At 35.6% G+C, this 19,839-nt stretch overlaps 1 protein-coding gene across 1 annotated transcript; it reads right to left on the bottom strand.

Annotated features, from left to right (window-relative positions):
* Positions 1-18,558: 18,558 nt before the first annotated feature.
* LOC108973036 lies at positions 18,559-19,584 on the bottom strand. The gene has a single exon (XM_018940029.1). It carries the CDS (start codon positions 19,482-19,484, stop codon positions 18,747-18,749), a length of 738 nt encoding a protein of 245 aa, XP_018795574.1. The 5' UTR covers positions 19,485-19,584; the 3' UTR covers positions 18,559-18,746.
* Positions 19,585-19,839: the final 255 nt, after the last annotated feature.

Genomic DNA, 19,839 nt, shown 5'->3' with positions numbered 1-19,839 from the left:
ATAGTTGACAATTTCGCCTACTACAAGATATTGACCCCTTAAGCTGGATTTTTTCGAAGAAAACTCCGGAAACATGTCAAAAATTAAAGGCGTGTTAATTTTACAATTTGAAATTAATAATTTAATTTTTCCTTATTTAACATTATATAACAGGTGGTTCAAGTGGAATATTTTTTTTTTAAAGCATTTTTTTAAAGATCAAGCGTGAGTCGTGTCATGTGATTTTAATCAGTTTTGTTTGTCATTTCATCATGGAAAGTCTTACAATTGAACAATGTTTACAAATCATTCTACTTTATTACGAAAGTTCACGTTCTTTAAAGAATGTGTTCCGCGTCCTCCGCTCAACTTCTGGTCAAGATAGTCGGCCTAATACTGAGCGCACTTTTTTCAACACCTTCACCCATCTTGAGACACAGCATACATCTTTGGATAACATTCGGCCGAATAGACCACGTGCAGCACGCAGTGAAGCAATTATAGCAGCCGTAGCTGGGAGTATACACGAAGACCGTTAAGAGTTTATTCGGAACCGTTCGCAAACACTCGGACTATTCCAGAAGATTCTACGTTTTCGAGCCAATTTTTGTTCAGCGATGAGGCTTATTTCTGGCTCAATGGGTATGGAAACAAGCAAAATTTCCGCATTTTGGACGAAGTTGCCGTTCTAAAGAGATTCAAGAGCTGCCATTTCATTCAGAAAAAACAACGGTTTCATGTGGGTTTTGGGCCGATGGAATAATCGTTCCATATTTCATTAAAAATTATGCCGGTAAGAACGTAAACTTAAGTGGCGACAGTCATCGCACCTAAATAAACTACTATTTGATGCCTGAAATTGAAACTCGTGATCGAAGCTTGGTTTCAACAAGACAATGTCATTTCCAACACATCGCATCAATGTAAAGACTGTGTGGACAATTCAATTTCGATTCAGGCTTTGGAGCAAAACATCACGCTAGTTATTCGCCCGTTACCAGTCGCAATGCTCGAACGAGTCATTGAAAATTGGACTCAATGGATAGACCATCTGAGACGTAGTCGCGGCCAACATTTGAAAGAGATAGTCTTCAAAAAATAAATTGGAAGGAATGCTTTTTCGAATGATAAAAAGCATTCCCTAATAAACTTAAAGTTTCTGTGTTTTTTTCTTTAAAAAAAGTTTGGAACCTCGAAATGGATCCCCCGTAGCCTATTCAATTCAAACAAACTAAAAAATAAATATTTCTTTTTTATACTAATATTAATAGTGGTATAGACATATACATGACTAGTATTGAGAATGACGATAAATCAACAGCAGACAAGGTAGTCAAAACAGGCACAGCAGTATGCTATTTAAATCTAAAATAAAACAAGATAGAAAGATGTACAAACACGTGTTCAATTTTAAATTTGTACGCTCCCCAGAAAAAATAGTCTGATTCATTCCGCAACCCTGAATATTGCGATAGTTAAATTAGAATATCAATTTTCAGCCAACCAAACTCATAGTATTAAATAATTTAATTTAGTAATAGAAGAAAAAATCAAACCTTTATATTACTCTAGCATAATTCAAAAGCTCAATAAACAAGGAATAGATTATTCAACAATTAGTGAGATATTTATAACATACTCGTATTTCCTGACATAATATCTCACTAAACTAATCGTTAAATGCCGCTAGCAACCAAAGGCCCTTTGTGAATAAATTTGCATTGTTGCAATCCGAATGTCTTCATAGTAAAATAACGGTTGACGTGCGAACTAAGTATTGATTTCCTGCAATTTTCATTGCAACGAATGTGTATAATAGCACTTCAATCACAGCTGGATTCTTGGTAATTTGCAGATTACACATTTCAAACTCGAAGGCACCGTTAATTCCTCATTATCTAACTGAAATTCAAATTTTAAATATAAGATCGTTTTCAATATAATGCTGAATATATTATGATTTGTGAAACTAGTTGCACGCATTTCTTATTAAAATGGCAAATGCAATTCATTTGACCTTTTCATAATTTCATAATTGTTGCGTCCATCTTCCTTCCGTATTAATCATGTGTTGTTGTTTTTTAGAGAACAACTAGCTGATAAATTGGAACTCCTATTTCATTGCACGCAACTAAATTCTTCAATTAAAGCTTTTCCTACAATTTTTTAACAGATAGAAGAATAGGTGGCTCGCCAAAGAAAATAATCCACTGTTGCTGTTCAGTTCAACTGAAACACGCTAGACATTTTACAGAGCTTGGTATAAATTTGTATATTCGCATACAGATTGTTTTATAATTGTTCTGACGGTTCAAATTTTTTCTTTTATAAAAGTGGGAGGCATCGAAAACCGGAGTACCGAACTTTAATCCGCTCAACCTAACCTACTCTCAACTCAAGACTCCCCGACGGAACCACCAGATAAGATAATACTTCGTGGAGTGACAAGACATTTTACGTATCCTCTATGACACTAACGGACCGACGCATATTCTGCTGTAACTGTCTTAATTTAGTCACGATGGAAGTTGTCGCTTCGCGAACACATTTCCACTTATCAGTGGACCGACATCTAAGTGCAGATAAATATTATATTTGGGTCAGGTGGAATCCAGGTTTTCTAGTTATGTGCTTCCACCGTTCTTTAGTTGAGGTTTGCCACCGTTGCTGCTAAATAATTTTGCTTTTCTTTCTCTCCACTCTTTCTTTGATTTTTGGCACTGATAGTTCATATAAGCTCGTGTATTCGTCTCCCTGGATGCCTATGGGCGCCATACTAGCTGGTACATCAGCCGCATCGCTGGATGTAGTTCGGAAAGCACTTGTTACACTTATTGCTGTGAGTCTAAGCACCGCATTTATTGGTTTGGCATACACTTTTATGTCGAGTGCCTTTATCCACACAGGAGCAGCAAATTAAATTACTGATCTCATTGCTTTTGCGATTAGAAGGCGACGGGTAGAGCGCACAAAGCCTCCATTGGCCGTCATTCTTGATAAGACATTGTAAATCTTATTTGGTTTATTTGATTTATGTGCCAAGTGCTCCTTGAATTTCAGTTTGAATTCCAATATTACTCCTAAATACTTCAACTGTGGTTGGGAAGTAAAAGTACATATGTATAAAGTTATACATGAAAATTAACCAGATAAGAGTCATATTATGTATCAATTGAACGACCTTTTCATTTTATCTTCTACAATAAACAGTGCGTTGAAATTTTGTAATTGTAAAAAATACATTGTTTTGTTATAGTTACGGTTTGACTTTTATAGCTTGACATTTTTAATGGCAACTTTCAACTAAATTCCCCGCATATTCCCCAGAAAGCGATTTTCAGGTATGTTAAGGAAGTCGAATGAAATCTTATGTTGATGTCAAATGTTCACTTGATATTTTGACTTTCATTAAAGCCCAAACCTTGTTTATTGGATTGGTGGCATGTGCCTGTGGTGGCCAGTCTAAAGTAAAGCAGAGAAACGTTTATTTACATGCACCTTTCGAAGGTGTTTAGGAGTCATTTAAATAAAATGGGTGAACAATACAAAAGTTGACTCATCTGTAAATATTACATTGCTTCAGTCACTGTTAACGTTTTCCTGATACCAACTCAAACTTTTTACATTGTGTGTTTTTGAAGGAAGCAATTTGATTACAGTACTGGAGCTTTTAGTACCAGGTGAATAGACTTCACCATTTTGTATTTAGAGATGTATCTAAACTCTTTTTGAAAATAAAATTTAGCGCTTTAGCTGAGCAGTCTAAGAACACTTCTTAAAAAAGGGAACCATTAGCTTTATCCTCATTTTAAGTTATCACGTGATTTCTCTCTATTTCTCACTTGTTATCAGCGTTTACAGTTTCATATATTCCATAATCGTCACACCACCTCTGGTGTTTAGATATTTTGCAGTTTTTTTATTTCTTTTCTAGTCCCCATATACCGAATAAGCGGAAGCCGTATGCGCGTGGCAGACTTCATAAAGGTCAATTTATAAGATTTCTTAATTAGAAAAGTGAGCGCCCTTGATAATAATTTATTCCTGTGTTAAAATTGTATAAATTGGTACATACCACTTCTAGCTCCCAAAGCTTCTAGTATAAAGCTTTTGGAATTTTCGGTTGGCTCTGCATCATAAATATTGGTCCGCATATAAGACATCTTACTGAAATTAAGTTACAGTTATATGTTGAATATTCTATAGCACATTTAAGTTACTGAAACTAAGTTACAGTTATATCTTGAATATTCTATAGCTCATTTAAGTTGTCAGTTCAGATCTTCCCCTTAACTGGATATAGACGCACTAAAGTGGCTTATACTAAAGCTAAGGCCACTAATCCAAAATTCACCTCAAGTTGGCAGCCTATTTTCAACACCAGAATAAGCAATGTGACTACTTTTATAAATTTTTTGAGAGTGAAGCCTTTCTAATATATTATATGTAAGTCAGCACTTAACTCTGAATTCATATAACTTTCTATATAACAACAAAGTAGTATTACAACGAGGTAAGATATTCAATTACCGCATCTTGTTATTAAATAGATCTCTACATTTGTATAATTCCAAAAAATTTCAATTTCGATTTTACCTAATAAATTTGGGCAAATTAGTGAAACCACAATAATTCGTTCAACCGTGAAGGCCACCCGCATTGCGTAATATAGTTCTAAGTTTGAAGTGATGCATTAAATATATATGTATATATATATGTGTATATATACATTTTCAAAATCAATAAGCTTCTTACAAAATCCATTAGAAATTGATTAATTTTCATAATTTTGTCCTTGATAGACACAGCGTGCAAACACTTCCTACCTGAAATTGCGAGATACATCTCATCATGCCAATAGCAACGTCCAAATGATAGCTCCCATCTCAGAATTAAGTAATTATATTTATAAATTACTTATAGCAGTCTACAAACATCAAAACAAATTAGATAAATTACTATAAAGCAATCATAATTTCTGGGTAGCACAGTAATTTTTTCGTCAAGCGCGGGTCAAGCACCTTGTCAGCTCGCCTTTGCCACAAACGATTTGTACCCAATGCTTTGGTTTTTATGCGATGCTGAATTAAGCAATTTAATTAATTATCCTACACAAAACACCGTTTAATCTAACATCATAGCCGTCTGTGAATGTGAGTCACTAAGGCGGGGCGAACGAACTGTGCAAGCAGGTGTAAAGCTTATGAACTTTTAGATTCTTAATCTTCGGCTATTTCCTCGATATATTGTAAATATAAATTTGTAGCAACAATTAGGTACGGCAAAATTATTACGAATGCGAGCTCTTCAATAATATGCTGAACAATTTTTTGAAGCAGCAATATAATTTACCGGAACTAACACATTCATTTCCTCATATCGTGGGCGTTTGAGGCTTCTGTTGATAATTAATAAAGGCATATTAGAGACGACATAGAATGACTCAGTGGCTGATGGCTTTAATATAACGTTATATAAATCACTTAGAAGTAGTAGTAGTGAGGTAACATAAAATAAGCGAACTACCTACGAGAAGTCTAATACATAACCGTGTTCAGTGATTTTTTAAGCTTCATAACATAAAAGTTTCTTCAGTGATGTATAAAAAAAACGAAAAAGTGGGCGAAAAACCCAATTTCCAGCTTGAGACAATTTAACATTCTGAAAGGTAAATATGTCATTAATCACAGCATAAGCATAATTGTGGACTTATTGGCTCCACTTCGGTCCTAACCGTCTCATAAATAATAGTTGAATACTTTCGTTGTGAAATATACATTTTTAAGAATTTTTCAAAATTTACAGAGTTGATGCTGATTTTGAGGGGTGTCCCGAGCTATTATTCTCATATAAAAACTCGGACTCGGAGATCTTAAATTGAAAGCGCACAAAATAAAGCTTGTGCAAGAACTAAAGCCGCTCGACTCTCCCAAGCGACATCGCAAATTCTATTTGAATTTGCAGGAGAGATTCAAGAGCTACAAATTCATTCAGAAGAAACCACTTTTTGATGTGGTTTGTGGGCTGGTGGAATCATCCGTTCATATTTCTTAGGAAATGTTGCTGCTGAGAATAACAGTCAATGGCGATCATTATCGCGCCATGATAACCGATTATTTGATGCCTGAAATTGAAGCTCGTGGTCACTGAGATAATTTGTCTCAACAAGTCAGCGCCACTTCCCACAAATCGCATTAATCAATGAACTTATTGTGATAACACTTCGGTGAGCAGATAATTCCACGTTTTTGGCCGGTGAATTGAACAAAGTGATCCTATAATAACACACCGTTAGACTTTTTCCTGTGAGAATATGAAAAGTCTAAAATCTATAAAGACATCACGCGAGTCATTCGTCAGTTGCCAGCCAAGTGCTTGAACGAGTCATAGACAATTAGGCCCAGTATATAGACCATCTGAGACGTAATATTTGAAAAAATAATCATCTTAAAATAAATGACAACGAATGTTCTTTAGAGTGATAGTAAACACTCCTTATTAAATTTGAAGTTTCTGTATTTTTTCTTTGAAAATGTAGTGAATTTCGAAATACAAGTTACAAGTCATATCTGGAAATCGAAAAGAGATTTCGTAGATAAAATAAGCAAACTGATGATGCATATATAGAATAAAGTTATATATATAGTATAACGTTCTAAAAACAACATTTAGTGGGTTATAAATATGGATTCTAAATTTATTTAAAAATGTTCGCGCTAAATAATTGAGGGACTGTGTACTCTCAAATAATCATCACGTATATTAAAAATTCAGTAAACTTTGTTAATGTCGCTGTTTAAATTGTCGCTTCTTCATTTATTTCTCTCAATTTGAAGAAGAATTTGAAGAAAAATTAAAATTAATTTTTAAACAACCAACCAACTGTGTCAACTTTATTAATACGTAAATTATATATTCTCGCAACATTATAAATCTGTAAATTTAATACTTGTCTTATCCGTATTATAAATAAAAGAGGGTGGCAGCAATATATGCGACCATATTGTGGACGAAGTAAATCATTTAAAGAGCGTACAGTATCATAAAATTATTTAAACAACCAATATATTTGTTGGGTAAACTTCCAGCACAAAATATTTACCTGATCCTCTGTTAGAAACTTTTTAAAATTACATAAATGATTGTGTTCTTTGAACATATTTCCCTTCATTGCCTTTCAAGTTCTTCACTCCATCATATTTGAAATTACCGGTAAAGGCTATGTAGTGTAATAATTTTAATAGACACGTACGTCTAATTAAGCCATGTAGCCATCAATTAATTTCCGATCAGCAAAACGGCATGAAACTATTAAAATTCATTACAAGCATTTGCCCCGCTGACATTTAACCTTCCGTTAGCCAACTTACATTACAACATTTAAGCAGAAGGCAAGAAGCGTCTTATTTCTTTCAGCGTCGCTTTTGGCACATTGATAAGCATCTCTTCAGTACTGCTTGTGAGTATGCACAAGCGTATGGAGCCGGAGCGTAAGCAAGTTCGTTGCTTTAGTCTTTTGTGTCACACGAGTACTAGCTGAAATATCCAAAATCGACAACCAACAATCTTGGATGCTTGCAATTAAGGCATACAATTACATTACGCAAAGGTGTTAACACACCGTATATTTTCCATTTCATCCGCCAAAAGCATTGCTACTGTAAAATCGCGGAAAACGGAATCACGGAATTTATTTGTGTGTGTTTAGTATGTAACATCTTCATGGCAAATGGGCAAGAGAGGCGTCAATGATACAAGAGCTTTTTATGTAAATGTGCATAAATGTGCACGTGTGTGTGGCTCCGTGATGACTTAGCAGTCCAACTGATTCTTTAATAAATGTATACATTTTTATTTGTGTTGGCAAATTGCTTCCTCATTCGGCACACAAGCGCGGGCGAAGCAAAAGGCAAAACAAAAACGTTGGAGAAATAATAATGATTATGAAAAATAAATACACAACACGAAAAAGTGTAAAAACATTTTGGCCTGCTGTCAACAAGACAATGGCAATATAAATGGTTAAGATTAATTTGCCACAAATTGCTGCCAATGGGCAATTGAAGCGGCTTGTCGAGCAAATGACCGACTGCGTTTAGACAAATTATGAAATTTTAAATGCCCATGTGTGTGTGCTTATGTATTCCTAAGAGGCTTCAGCACTGTGCTTTGGTTATTTTTTTGGCTTCTCGAGAATAGCGTAAAGCGGAACAAAGGCAATGGCGCATAGAGGTTGTGAAGTGGGTTGTGGGCGCGCTGCATGCCACTTACCTTAATTATGCTACGCCCAGCAAACTGGTGTACTCGATGTTTATTGTTTGAACTTTTCGAAATGGTATGTATATCATTTAAAAATAAGCAATGAACGGTTATTGTTGGCAGAACATTTATTGGCGTAAATGATCTCAGTTTACAAACGCTGTTGTTGCCTCTTACTTAGTTTTTGTTTTCCCAAATGTTTATTTTTTATTTGTGTTATTTTTGTTTGCAATTGTGGCAAAAATAATTAGAATGCCAATTTATTGAAAGATTACCAAGAGATATATGGTTTTTGTAGGCAACAAAATATTTTAAGTATTGAATAAAAATATTTACGCATACACTCTGAAAGCATGACCTTGAAGTAAAAATTTTTATTTCATGCCTTAGCACTTAAAAATGATTTATTTTTAAATCTTTAAATTTTGTCGTTTTTCATTGAATTTCAACGGAGCCATCCCCTTGGCTGGTTATTCGTAGCAGAGTTAAATTTGTAGATTTATCACAAAGACTATCACAAAAAAAATTAAACAACTCACAATGTGTGGATGCGTACCTACTTGCCTTATCTTACCGGCTCACTTCAACAATTCAAGATTGACGTGGCGCTTGGCAAAGTGTGAATTGTCACCACTAAGCGCATATGTTAAGAGCAATCAGCATTAAAAGCTTTCAGAGTGCATTGTCAATATTTACAAAAATTTCTTCTTGGAAGACTTTTTTGACAGCCCCTAATTGCTTTGCATTAACTAAACTCCATTTCTATGACAACTGATTATCTCCTAATTTAGACAACTGTCTTTCGGACTTGGCGAAATTATGAAGCGTTCATGTGTTAAGTAGGCAAACATGCAAACAATTTTTTATAATAGCAAAATGTTGTATTGAAAGTGAATATTCAATGCAATGTCAATAATCTTTATTTTGGGACTAGGCGCCCATTTTGAATTAAAAGAACTATTATGTGGCAAAGTACAAATATATACTTTTTATGAAGACATCTTATTTATATTCCCAGTCTTTGCTCAGGAGCAATAGGGACATAAATTGACTATATCTATTTTCACTAACAAAATACAATACTATTTTGCGGGTGAGAGCATGTAAAATGCCTCCACATCATCAGTGCTGCCTTGACGGCATCAAGATGTGCCCCTGAGGGCTGCGATGGGATGCACCTTACCTTTTAAGCACATCTGACCCGATCTCAGCTAAATATAATAGGAGCCTAACTGTCGTCGAAGTTGGAATCTTTATCTTTGGGATGTGATTTTTGCTGCCTTTCCTGTGGCTTGCTGGATTTGTACCTAGAAGGTTAGTCTAAGGTTCAGTCTTAAACGTAGGTAATTTACAGCTTTTGTGTCGTAAAGATATCCGAACTATATATAGATATAGCGAACTGGAGGTTGTGTAAATCGAGCTATGCTTGCATTCGTATCATGAACTGATTAAGCTTTCTTCGCGCTTCTTCTGTGATACGTGCTATAATTAATACTGTAATGGTGTACGCGTAGCTAATTTAGTAAGATTCGTCTAGCATTTCGAGTTTTAGTTTAGCATCATAGCTGCTAATTAAAACTATTTAAAAAAAACTACGCTGTGCGACCTCTAAACTTTAAATGGCGCATTTTATAGCTCCTATACCTGATCTACAGGGTCTAGAACTGTATTGTCTAGGGGTGAGTTCTCCCTCTAGCTTCGTTGATGGCCGCTTCGAGCCTGAATTTAAATATCCTTTCATATTGTATACCCACTGTGTCGTGCGTGCTGATGGCAAGTTGGTATCTCCTTTCCCTGATTAGCACCAGCCTTCGCCATTTCCAGAATTCAAGGTATACTGCCAGTCACTCTGCAGAAAACAAAATACCAATTTTGCAACTCTCACAATATCATCCAGCTTTACAAAAGCATAGCATTAGTGATCTATTCGGAATAATGTCATAACCTATAAATTAAAAATTAACAATTTTATCAATACAAATCTTAATTTAACCCTTTTAGAAATTCTACCATTTTTTTCTATTAAAGAAACGACCAACTAAAAATGAGTCGAACATGTTTAGTGAAATAATGAAAATTATTGCTTGTATTCTGATTTTGGCTTAGAAGGCAACGAACGTCCTGGCCGCCAAAAAATTTTGAATGTCAGGAACTGGAAGCAGTGTGGACAAACACAATAAGAACACTCAGTAGTTTTGTAGCTCGCTCAAGCACCCATTTCAAAATATTTTGAAGCAGCGGGATCCATTCAAAAGTAGGATATATGGGTACCATATGAATTGAAGCCAAAAGCCGTTGAGAGACGATTTTGCATTTCAGCTGCTTTAAGACTAGAAAAATCAGTTTTTTTTGCAGCGGATTCTGACTGATGATGAAAAATTTATCCATTACGACAACATTAAACGCAAAAATCATATGTGGAACCTGTCCAACTAACCAAATCAAAATACGGCCGAAGAATTATCAAACCAAAACGAGCGGTGTCCGACAAACGCGCAGAGTTTGCGACCAGGCATGAGCCATTTGCAATCGTGATAACTCTCAGCCTCATGTTACGCAATTCGGTTAAGAACTTCTCGGAAAACAGCGACTAGGAGACCTTACCCCTCTGACTACGATTTGTCCCGGTTTATGCAGAACGCCATCACTAGATTACGGTTCGCGGGTATAAAAATTAGCTTAACCAAGTTTTGTAAAACCGAACGAATATATGTATTTACAGACCCTATACCATTAAGTCAGATGAGCTGATTCTAAGTACGTATACATAGTTACATAAGAAGTCAACGTGGCTTTCAGTAAGATTTAAAGTCGTGTATGCACCCCAGAATTTTATTATATAATAGCCAATTGCTAGGGCAAGGTATGGGTAAATTTGCAATATCAAGCACTTCTCGAAATTAGTTTTTTACTTGTTTGAATAATATTTACTTATTCGAGTAATCTCGTCTTAAGACCAAGGAAATTGTTCAATTATACTCGTTTGAGAAAGCTTTAATAATTTCACGCCGACGATGATATGTCTTATATTAGTAGACATATTTAGTACCTCTAACCCAAAAACATAGAAAATATTATATATCGTATTATTTATCTTAGTGCAAGCTTTAGCACAACACACTAATCTCTGTAAGTTGAAGAATATGCCAGCATTTATAGTGTGACGTAAATTGTCACATTTACCATGTCAGCTGAACAGAATGTGATTTTTCACATGCTCCTTCAAAAAGACGTTTCTATTTAAGTACGAGATTAATCGCTTAGTTGCGCATGATTTGCAGACACTATCGAAAGATTACACTAATTTGCGCCACAAATCACAATCGCCAGCCTAACAAAGACGTGCAGCGTAACGATTCTCAACCTACGTAAATATATCTTTTTGTATTTATCCTAAGTCAAATGCACAAAAACTGTAATTGCCATCATTCAAAGTTCAAACGGTAAAACGACAGAGATTCTGGTAATTTGTGAAACAGATTGCATTTGACGGCAGAGCCATTGCAGCGAGGCTTCGAAGTGCATCAGATCCGAAACTGGGAGTACGCTGTGCAGCCAGATGCAATTCATGTGCATGAAATTGATTTAAAGCCAAGTTAATTTCGTGGATGTCAACGTAGTGACAAGTTCAATAACGCATTAGACGAAATGATAAATTGAATGCTTGTATTGGGATCTGTACAAAATACAGGGTACGATTGGATACGAAGCTCAACCAGTGTTAGTGACATAAATGTGATTTAGAGGATATTAAAAAATTAAAAAAATGGCTAAATAAAATAATTAATAAGATTTTTTATATATAAGCTCAATATATATTACAAATTTTCTTCATATAATTCCATCATACAGCAAAACCATTTTGTAGTACATAATGATGCCAAGCAGTACCAAAAATTCTTATCGCTTAAAGAAAAAAAAACGAAATATTCTCTGATTATAATCTACTTATTGAAGCCTTTTTCTTAATATTTTCAACCCCATTATACAGACATCCAAAATCCATTTGTAGCTTAGATGGATTTTTTCTTCAGTAAAACACTCTTCTTTGTCTTAGTTTTAATGTAATGTAAGTAATTTGGAAACATGGAATCATACCCAGAAGATTACCTGCTCTAATCTGCTTTACCTTTTGGAATTTCGATCACTATGTCAATCGCTCTTCCTTTTCGCAGTTTGGTACCAATTGGAGATCCCCAGTGTAGCCAGGTCCCTGTCCACCTGGTCTTTCCAACGAAGTGGAGGATTTCCTCTACCTCTACTTCCCCTGCCGGGTACTGCGTCGAATCGGAAGACATGAGTTAGCCAGCGGTACCCGCTGTGTCTTAATTCACGGAACTATGTCAATATCGTCGTCTATCTCATACAGCTTATCCCTCCATCGACTACGGTATCATCAGAAGTTGTCATCGACCATGCCTCCGCACCATATGGCAGGACGGATGCAATTGGTCCTTGTTCGCCGAGAGAGGACTTATTGATGGTAAGAGTTATTCTGCGTTTAAATTCGAGGATGTTTCTTGGTTTTACTGCTGATCCCAAGATGGACGTAATTATCTACGACTTCGAAGTTATGACTCTCAACATTGACGTGGGATCCTTGTCGTAAGTTCAACGACTGTTTGATGTCAGGAGATATTTCGTCTTACCCTCGTCCACTACCAGACCCATCATCGCCTCTGTATCCAGGCTGCAGAAAGCAGAAATAACGCCGCAGTTGTTGAGGCCAATGATCTAAATATCATCAGCATACGCCAACAGCTGTGCACTCTTATAGAAGATTGTACCGTATTATTTACTTCAAAAATAGATTGAAGAAGTCGGCTGATATGGAGTAGCTTTGTCTGAAACCTCGTTTGATATCGAACGATCCTGACGTAGCTTTTTGAATTGCTCAACCTCAGTTTACGCAGCCGTATAGCTTTTCGGGGATACCAAATTTCAGACTTCCCATCGTCGGGCAATGTAACGTCCGCCCCATCGTCATCGATTGGAGAATCGGATTTACTATCTGGTGTTATGCTTTCAATGCCATGCCGCAGATTGGGAAAGTGTTCCCTCCCTAATATTTAGTACTGAACTTAAAATAACTGCATCCAACCAAATATAAATTTTGCTAAGTTTCACCCACTAAAAATATTTTTGATTTATATTGCACACCGACTACAACAACTGTCAAAGCACCTACCCCTGTATATGTAACTTGAAACGCAGCTGGTGCATCATTCACTTTAATTTGCTCCAATTAACGCAATAATTTTTTACCTTTATGTACATACATATGTGCACTATATAAAGCATATAACAAACAGATTAGTCCGCACAGAAATACATACTTACGTACACATCATTAACGCTGTCGTTTCACCACACATATCATAACATACACGCTAGCAAGCTCACTAAAGTGCAGCATCATTCTGCTTATACCCTTATTTGTATCTGTTACCTAACTATTAGCAAAACCACAGCAAAAAAATTTAAATGAAAATAAGAGCATTAGCGGATAAAATCGGATGCACAGATGCAACTAATTACGATCACAATTGAGACACTTTATTTATACAGTACAAGCGCAATAACGACGGCTAGTAAAGCCATTGGCTTCAACAAGCAGAGCTCGTATTTTCAGCAATCAATTACAGTCAGCTAAGCTTTGTCTTAAGACATCGTCGTAGCATAAAATGAACGTCTTTTTGTGCCATGAGATTTTATAAATAGTTGTTGAAGAATTGTCTCATATTTGTGTTTATGGATGTGTGAAGCAGAACTAAAAAGCGGAATAAACGATTCTTAAGCTGTGACGTTAAGTTTGCACGTTACTAAGATACTAAAATTGTACGAATTGGTCTGATAAAGTGAGATGCAATGGTCAATCGCATGACTGGGGAGCGTTTCAAATGAATAGCTCCCTTAATGCTTAAGAAGTTGGTGTGCATGATCAGCAGAGTTTATATAACTATACTGATAGCCGTAAATTATAATTTCTAGGTATTAGTTAAGAGAATTCTTTAAGTTGAAACCTGCTTTAAAATATCTGAAAATTACATAGAAGCTTAAGGCAAGTTTTAAGGATTCATTAACGCAAAAGTCCCGATGTTCATACAAAATATATGAGGTAACTAATCAACTAACCAGTATTTAAGAGTAAGCTCCAAAAACTTCTAAAATATATTTCAACTGCGAGATCCAAAAATCACTTACGTCTGATCAAATGGGCCACTGAGTTGAATGGAATTTAAGTCGATGACGATACCCCACATTGTTTCAGAGAGGAAGTGTAAGAATTAATTAATTAATTAATGAAAATTATTGCCTTGTTCATTTCTTACATAAAGAATCGTAATAATGTTAAAAGCAATAAATAGATGTGGTTCAAAATGTACATTTTCTTACATCTACGTACAACGAATTTTTGTCTATAGCTGATTGTAGGCAACATTTCATAAGGGTCAAACTAGAATACGTAGATGCTAATTTAAACTCCATCAGTTTCATTCATAATATGAATTTTCTCCGTTAAACTATATAACATCTAATATTATAATTTCTCTTAATTCTGTTAAGTTATCTTACTTATGCATTGATGTACATACATACGTACGGTATAATGTCAATCGGAAACAGAGTAAAAATGAAGATAACTTAATGAAAGTAGTACACATGTTCCTTGGCTAACACTAAGTAATATATACCTAAAATTTTTGAACTTCCGGCTGACTTTATACTGCATATATCGGCCAACATATGAGTTATCTCAATGAAAATGAGAGAACGTATATTACTTACAATGTATCTTTGTTCCTAAAAAAGATACAATTCGGCGAAAACTTGACCTAGCCCTCATATAACAAACATTTAACATTCGGGTGACTTTACTCTTTATGATTAATGATGGTATGTGAGGCACCTTAACAAAACCCGGAAGGCATTTTATTAGTTTTTGGGTATCGGTTAAACCACAATCTCTTCCTTACTTGTTAAAATTGAATTTCCCTGGCATTTTTCTCAGAAGATGCCCGTCGGTGAGCAAATTGTATGCCTAAATGATCTAATTATAGAAAATATTTAAAGGATCGACTTCAAGACACATTCACGTAACACTCAGTCTATGAATACAATACCTATACTTATAAGTATAATTTAATGCGCAAAGATGCAACAAAACTATTGTAGTGTTCAACATTTGTATATATCTATTTGATATTTTTCACTTCTTTAAGTGCCGTATATAATTGGCATTTAAATGCATTTGGTTATGGCTAGACCATAACATTTGTTATGACTATATTTCACAGATACTGTGTTACAATTTGGGGAAAAGCTTTACTAATTTATTTTTAATAGATGCGATACAAACAGAATCTTTTGAAAGCAACGAGCTCTGTGCAGATATTGATATTTGACGGTGTCAATTGATACCAGAGCATTTGTTGTAATAGTATTGTTATGTACTTCTTGAGCAGATGTCGAGTTCTATTGCCATCTCTCTAACACTTGTCTGATGATTTTCAAGTACCATATCCTTCACTATTTTAATATTCTCTTCAGTTGAAGAGGTCGATGTCGACGTCCTAAACGGGGCATATCTTCAACGACCTCTCGACCATCTTTGATGTCTTTGTACCACTTGTAGCATTGTGGTTTTGATAAAACCGTATTAAAGTGAGCCTTTTCCAACACTCGCAACGATTCCGCACCTGAAATTTGGTTATACAAAATTTGAGATAAATTCTTTGTTCAATATTCTTTATCCATTGTAAAAATCGCCACGCACTACTGAGGTGTACCGACTTAAGCAGTTCCTGTAAACAAACCAGTTGACAGATCGCGCTCATATTAGAATAGTAATTAAAGACAGTAAAGAAAAAGATATTTCTGTTAAATATCGTGTACCCGAATAATTTAATTTGAAGGTGCTCTTTTGTCGCAATGTATAGCTGTCAGACAAACTGAACGATCGGAATCAAGTGCTTACATTAGAAAACTTTTGCATTTGACGAGATATCTTCAAGAAGTTTGGCATGGGTTATTTTCTAAGGCAACAATGTAATCTCCCAAGAAATTGTTCATATAACTGCCGCACAAAATGGCTGCTCAAAATCAGGTTCTTGTATGAAAGCTTTAACCTGAGAGATGTATTATAGCTTCGGTGCAGCCAAAGATCATCAGCCAGCAACTTCGACAAAATATTTTAGAAACGATTATATTACTAAGTAAAATTGCTTTTAGGACCACTTGACTATTTACTAATATTAATAATTCATAATAAATACCTAAGTGTATGGTAAGTATATATATATACATAAGTGCATATATATACAAGTACATTAGAGCGGGTTTAATTACAGTGAGCCAAAAAACCCCAACAGCCGTGTTTGTGGAAAATGTTCTACAGATCATTCTAAACAAGAGACTTTGGGTTTAAAACCACTTTGGAGCCAAGAATTCTTATGGCGAATTTTTTTATAGATTACAAAAATGTGTCATCTTGATATTACATTGATCATTTGTTGGATTCGATCAGATAGTGTGATATCTGGCTTTATGCAGATTTTTTCAATTTCGTCTTCAAAATAGGCGACTCAAAACCGGTTTTAGACCCATAGATTCTTAGGCAAAGTTGTTCAGAATGATCGGTGGAACATTTCCCATATACGGAATTTTATAGAAAAATCGACGCGCTCTAATGTACACCGCTTTTTTTTAATACTCGTACGGCTTACAAAATGTAAATAATAGTCTGTCATTGGATGCTCGGAAAGCTTCTTCAGTTCGCATATCTTCTTCACAGCATGAAACAAAACTGCTGTTGGCTACTGAGGCAGCACACGCTTCTGTCAAGCAATATTTACTACCCAGCGCTTACTTTTCTATGAGTGATGATGATGATGTGGAAAATTTTTCACAAATCTGCTGACTGTCGCTTAATTATCACTTTTTGGTGCATTGAAGAGAGACTGCACGCACTACGCTGCATCAAGTGGCTACTAGAGACTCTAGACAGTGTGGCGAGTTGGATGAAATTGGAGACAAAATTATTCTTGCTAACTCATGTAAGTATTATTCTATTTCTGAAGTTATCGACTTTAAAACAAAGACAATGCTCTAGCGTTTTAAAATACACGAATTTCTATTTGTCTGTATATTTGTAGTACTCTCCAGGGTAAGCAGAGGAAGAGAAAAACCTAAAACCCGTTAGAAAGACCCGGTGGAAAAGGATTTGGCTGCACTCGGAACCTCCAATCAGCGCGAAGCAGCGAAAAGGAAGACGACTGGTGCGCTGTTGTCAACAAGGCTATACCAGCGTAAGCAGTGCCTACGAAGGAGAAGAATTTTTCGTTTTTTGTCTCAACTTTACCACTGTGCATCGGTCCGACCGCTTCTTCAATGTATACTCAATAAAATCTCATATTTCTTTCGGCAATATATTCACTAAGTTGTAAAGCTATCAGACGTTATGTGACAATCTGCTCAGTGAGTTTTGCACTTCAGTTCCATTTTCATTTGGTGTTTATATAATCACAGTAGCAAACGTTCACACTTTTTATATCGACAAGATAAATAATGATCGACGATGCTTAAGTGGATTCGCAAATAAACTTTATCAACATTATTTCTTCATCTTTAAATCAGAAGTTATACCAACTCATTCGATCAATTTTGGTTTTCAATATATGAGGTATTCTTCATTTTCTTGAGTAGGAATGATAGAGGCAAGATTGTAACACGATTTGTAGTAAAAGAAACGATCTTTAACACTTGTGACATCACGAACTAATGTAGGTTTTTGTCAAATGCGCTTTAAAAGACCAAACGGGACTAAAGGGTTATTATCTATATTGCTATCCTTACTGATTTTTGTAATGCTGGATAAAGGCTATTACCACCCATATATAATTATAAGATCAAAGGTAGAAATAATATTTCTATAATAAACTAGTTTTACACTACTCCATTCCTAACTTTAATCACAGAGGAAGCATCTTTAAATACCGATGGCTCGAAAGCAGCAGTTGGTTTTGGCATGGCGAACGATTAAGCTCATCATACCAAAGGACAGATGTCCGAGCATTTTTCAGGTGAGGCTATTCGTAACGTTATACTGAGCACATTGAGACAAAGCTCAAGGCAATATCGCGGACTGCTCGGAAGGAAATTTGCAGCAAACGAGATATCGGAAACTTATTAGGGGTTTTCATACAACAGAGCCCTTATTCGCAGTGAGCGCCATAATATCTGAGAAATCTTCCATAAAGAGAGATCTGACAAGGTTCAATCAAATAATCAACTTGGCCAGAAACAAATTACATACATAAATTTAGTTTTTTATTGGTTTATTCAAATTTTTTTATCCAAACATGTTGCTAAAGTATTTCGTTTACCCTCGGGTAGTTAGCATTATCTTATTATGGTCGGCCGCACTGATGCTTAAGTTCTCGCCTGTTTTTGAGCTATTTGATTGCATACAAATTATACCGCTTGGTTACACTATATTTTTTCATTATTCAGTGTCCATATTCACAAAACTCTTTGCAGATGTCGTCGATCACACTGCGTTTAATCCGTTTTAATGACATTCGCTGTTTTTTGGAATCCAACATGTATGAAATAAGTGCATGGACGCAATCAAAGTAAAGCAAACCAGCGGTGCCCTCATTCAAATCCAGATACCGGAAGCGATTCACATTGCAAGTGCAACCGTCATAAATAAAATATATTTTGTTATGCTCATCGTGTGCACGAAATATCACATAATTGCCCCAGGGCGTCATAATGAAAACGCGATCCGCACAGCGCATACCAGCGCGAACCAACTTACAAAGACTCTCGTAACTACCGCTCTCCGAGCCAACGACAGCCATGCGTTCAGGTTCTTCTAAAATTCCGGGATAGTGATTTGGTCTACAAGCCACAGCTCCTTTGCAGCAAGCATCTTCGGTGTAGCGGCACGGATCATCAGATTTTATCTTATCATTGCATTTAGGTTCTGGTGGCGGCGGAGGTGGTGGTAAGGGAGCTGGTTCCGCGTGAACCATGGCCGATGCCGCTTTCGATTGACGCACTGATATTTTGCTCTTCTTTCGTTTCCCTTTGTCCTTACCCTTACCCTTCTTTCCTTTCCCTAACGAGGGATCTTCACTTAAATCGCTTTTGCGGTCTGTTTTGCCTTTCTTGCCCTTTTTTCCACCATCGGCTTGGTCATCTTTTTTGCCTTTCTTATCCTTTTTGCCTTTCTTGGCCATGATGATAGTGGAGTAGAGGGTGCACTTTTTTAACTTTAAATTTTTTTAATTTTCATTTATTTCAAAATATTGCTCTTTGTTTATATTTGTTTATTTTCAATTTTATTTTAAAAATTATTTCAACATACTGAAATAATTTGAAAAGTTTGAAATGTTTGAGCAACTTTTAATTCTACGTAAAGTTCAGTACGCAAAGTCTGCTTATAAAAATTATTTCCTTAATTGACTTATTCGATATAGTTGTTTTAATATGAAATGAAATAGGAATCCTAGAGATATGTCTCACATTAACAAGGAATATGCCTTAACATAGTTGTAGTACTATATCCTGTAACTTTCAAGTCATTAAAGAAAA

The sequence above is a fragment of the Bactrocera latifrons genome, unplaced genomic scaffold (assembly GCF_001853355.1).
Source record: "Bactrocera latifrons isolate USDA-ARS-PBARC rearing strain unplaced genomic scaffold, ASM185335v1 scaffold_45, whole genome shotgun sequence".
Taxonomy (NCBI): domain Eukaryota; kingdom Metazoa; phylum Arthropoda; class Insecta; order Diptera; family Tephritidae; genus Bactrocera; species Bactrocera latifrons.
The sequence above is the reverse complement of the archived record's forward strand: the minus strand, read 5'-3'. Positions and strand labels throughout refer to the sequence as shown.

Bases quoted from the DNA above. Each gene is read 5' to 3' on its own strand.
- LOC108973036 (XM_018940029.1), bottom strand. From the start codon at position 19,484: ATGGCCAAGAAAGGCAAAAAGGATAAGAAAGGCAAAAAAGATGACCAA.